The 4,131-nt window shown below is 41.6% G+C and overlaps 1 protein-coding gene across 1 annotated transcript; it reads left to right on the plus strand.

Annotated features, from left to right (window-relative positions):
* Nucleotides 1-1,630: 1,630 nt before the first annotated feature.
* LOC124088384 (mas-related G-protein coupled receptor member X2-like) lies at nt 1,631-2,614 on the plus strand. The gene has a single exon (XM_046437938.1). The coding sequence runs from the start codon at nt 1,631-1,633 to the stop codon at nt 2,612-2,614; it is 984 nt and encodes a 327-aa protein (XP_046293894.1).
* The last annotated feature ends 1,517 nt before the right edge of the window (nt 2,615-4,131 follow it).

Consider the following 4,131-nt stretch of genomic DNA (forward strand, 5'->3'; position numbering starts at 1 on the left):
ATATATCCTCTGTCCACTTGAAAGCCTCCTGTCTCTGTGAGCCTTCTGGATTCTGAAGTCATGGCTGCCTTGGACACTGGAAAGGGCCTCTGGGTTCCCATATTTATTGCTTACTGACCCTTCTACCACCTCTTTTGTTTCTTTTTTCACTGGCTTTTCTCCCTCTTTGTTTCTCAAGTTCACTTTATGCCAGATTTAATTTCATCCACGATTTTGACTGCCACGTTGCATATAAGTTGGGAGTTACTCCTCTGCTTTTCTCTGATGAGCACACAGTGATGATGGGCCAAAGTACTGGTCGAAAGTGTAGAACCTGGTGTGTTCAAGTCCACAGTGTATGAAACAGGGATCAACCCCTCATCCTGCTTATTCTCTATGAAATGGGGAAAATCCTAATTCTTACCTCATAGACTCTTGAGAGGACTCAAAGGGAAATTATCTGGTAAATTCTCAATCAGCTCCTGTTTATCACTAAGATATGATCTGGTCTTCTTTCCCCAGTACAAATTTGCATGAGAAACTAAACACTCCAATCTTAGCACTCTCTTCTGTTTCCCCTCACAGGCTTCAGTGACACAAAAGTTTTTTTTGTTTGTTTGTTTTAGCAAGAAAGAAAATGCTACTAGGATCTTTAGGAAGAGAGAACGCAGTAGGTCTACATTATACACACCACTCAATAGTACTCCATAGAGGGTCACCCACTTCAAATACCTCTTTTCAGTGGCACTCAGACCTCACTCCTACATGATACTTCCTATACCACACTGCTGAGCAATTCTGCTAAGACACAAATGCTACCCCCACTGTGCTCCAAAACTGTCCTCAGTGCTGAACAAAGCCGTCTTGAGTCCTTACTCCAAAGGCACTTCAGTAGTCAACATGCTATTAGGACGCAGGTGATGAATTATAAAACACCCAGAGCTGTTCACAATAAAAATTACGATAAATGATTTTTGCTTTCTCTCTTTTATGTGCGTGTTCTAATGCCAATTATGGTATTTATCCTAAATCATCTAACACTCTAAGTCTCCCTCCCCTTTCATGCGTTCATCCATTGAACGAGTATTGAGAACCAGTGGACCACACATATCTCAGCACTGCAAATGTCAAAAATGACAATTTTCTTCTATATCTGACACACTGAGCAGTTTCTAGACCCAGCCATTCTCTCTCCTGTCCTAGTAAGAGCTCACATTTTCCTCACGGTCACAAAGCCAAGTTCTTCTCCATGAATGAAATACTCATGGTCATGGGGGTATCATGACCACCCTTGCGTCTGCCTCAATTCCTACAACTGAGAGAAAACTTCAAGGACAAATCAGAGCTGGTCCACAGCTCAAGCCCATTAAGTGGGAGTGTTTGGATCATAGCATATTGCTATGTCATTTATTTTCAGGTCAGAGAGCTCAAGCTATTCAGATGATGAGTACTGAATTTGAATCCATATTTCAGAACCACCCTCCCGAGCCCTTGATACATGAGTTCATCTCCATAATCCTGGTTTTATTTTTCCTCTTTGAAGTGGAGAGAGTAATTCTCACATAGCAAGATGATACTTAAAATCATATCTCATGCATCAGTGCTCAAGTCTTGTTTTGTTACCAGGGTCACCAGTGGAGAGATTGGAAGCATGAATTCAACCATCCCAGTCTGGAAGATAGAAGCCACACCAACCGATAGGAATTACCTGAGCCCTCATCCAACTTGTAACATGAATAACATGACCTCAAAAATGCTGACCCTCATCATTTTGCTGGTCGGACTGGCAGGAAATGTGGCTGTGCTCTTACTCCTGGGCTTCCGCATACGCAGGAACACCTTCTCTGTCTACATCCTCAACCTGGCTGCTGCTGACTTCCTCTTTCTCTGCTTCAATACCACTGCTTTTGTACTAGATGTCATCAAAATGTTCCTTCGCTTCTCCGTCCCTACTTATGGCATCATACGAACTGGGGGAATCATGTGCTACATTGCAGGCCTGAGCATGCTCAGTGCTATTAGCACTGAGCGCTGCCTGTCGGTCCTGTGGCCCATCTGGTACCACTGCCACCGCCCTACACACATGTCAGCTGTCATGTGTGCCCTGTTCTGGGCCCTGTCCATGTTACTGAGCATCCTGGACAGGGTCTATTGTTTAAAACTGTCTATGAGTTTTGCGATTAATCGATGTAAAACTGTTGACTTTATTATAGCTGCGTGGCTGATGTTTTTATTTGTGATCCTCTCAGGGTCCAGCCTGACCCTGCTGGGCAGGATCCTCTGTGGATCCCGGAGGATGCAACTGAGCAGGCTGTATGTGACCATTCTGCTCACATTTCTGGTCTTCCTCCTCTGTGGTCTGCCATTTGGCATCTATTTGTTCCTGGTCTACTGGATTCACAATGATTCTTATACACTAGGTTGTCTTAATATGGTTTCATTTGTCTTGTCCTGTGTTAACAGTGGAGCCAACCCCATCATTTACTTCTTTGTCGGCTCCTTTAGGCAGCAGTCCCAGAACCTCAAGCTAGTGCTTGAGCGGGCTCTGCAGGACACTCCTGAAAAGGATGAAGGTGGTAACAGCCTTTCTCAAGGAACCCTGGAGATGTCAGAGAGCAGAGTGGGACAGAGATGAAGAGCCTCTGCCCTATTGCCTCAGATGTCCGTCTGAGAATCAACAATGTCCTGCCACATTTGACTGTTGCCTGCTCCTCTCTCAGCCCCTGAAATGCCTCTGTGATTTTCCATAGTCTCCAAGTGCATTTATGTTAACCTGGATTTTCTTATTTTTCTTAGAGAAAGCTCTCTGATGTAGCATGCCTCAACTCTTTTCTGTATTTTTTGATAAATGTTTCATCAAATATCCTCTAAATTTTTCTTATTGATGCTTTTCTTTGAAAATTTCATTCTAATGGAAAGAATTTTTCTTCAAAATCATGATTTTTTTTATTTATGACTGTTTTCTACCTGAAGTTACAGAAAACAATTATTCCTTATTTCTCTCTGTGCTGTGAGTGGATCATCTTGGGATCTATGTTGGGACATTGCTGCAGGTAGAAAGCTTGTTCTGAATGAGTTCTGAATCTGAGGCAACAACATTATCAATACACTATGCTATCTGGGAAAGCAGAAGTGATTTTTGTTGCTGTTCTCCAGTAGATTGTATAGATTTTGGTAGAAGAGATCTCCTTGGACATACCTGTCATATTGGTGTAACTGGTATAAATCCTCCCAGCAAGTAAACAGATACAAGGATCAGAGTGCAGAAAGATCTCAATAGTGTGTGTGTGTGTGTGTGTGTGTGTGTGTTGGCCAATAGATAGGGAAGGCTTCTAGAAAAACTTGGAATTTAATGTACCGAGCATGTGCCTCTGTCACCTTTTCAGCCACACGGATATTGTTTAAGTCAGAAAGATAAGTAGAACTTGAACAGATGGAAATGGCAGAAGAATCAATTCATTATTATATTGTTTTTAAAAGCACAGAATTGGTTCTGGAAAAGGCATTCAGTTTCTAAATGAGTTTCAGTCCTTGTGCCACCGTAAGTATTTAGTTGTGACTGCAAGAACCCTCTTAAGAAGGATCTTTAGACTGAAGTGCTTAGAGCAGTGATCAATGATTGCCATGGCCTAGAAGTGATGGGGGTTGGCAAAAGTTTTACAAACTTATTTGGAATCCATGCTACAATCCTGGCAAGTCCAGAGAGGACCATCTAGGTCATCCTAGCAAGGCAAGCCTAAAAAATATGTCTTGCTCTCTGGACTGTTTTCTCAGGATATGTCCAACCAAAATATCAGAAGCAAAAGAATAAACAACAGAGAGGTAGAAAAGAGATGTAATGTACAGAAGAGAAAAAGAAGCAGTAGAATGCACCTGCTTCTCTGGGGAGGTCTTTTTTCCTGAAAAGGGTCCATAATGGAACTAGGGAGATAGTTTACCTTTAAATTTGTTCAAAATTTTATTACTCACATAAAAAATCATTGCAAAACATTTTTATAGCCTTGATATGAATAACTCCATAAGAGTTGGTGACAAGTTAGCAGAAATCTCATATTTAAAGTCTGCATGTCACCTACACAACTTTTGAAATACAGAATTTGTTCAGATCTATTTTTATGGGTGTGTTATAATTATCCATAAGAGTGGGATTTA

This window comes from Marmota monax, unplaced genomic scaffold (assembly GCF_021218885.2).
Source record: "Marmota monax isolate L192 unplaced genomic scaffold, Marmota_monax_Labrador192_F-V1.1 WCK01_AAM20220418_F8-fsc00061, whole genome shotgun sequence".
NCBI classification, from domain to species: Eukaryota; Metazoa; Chordata; class Mammalia; order Rodentia; family Sciuridae; genus Marmota; species Marmota monax.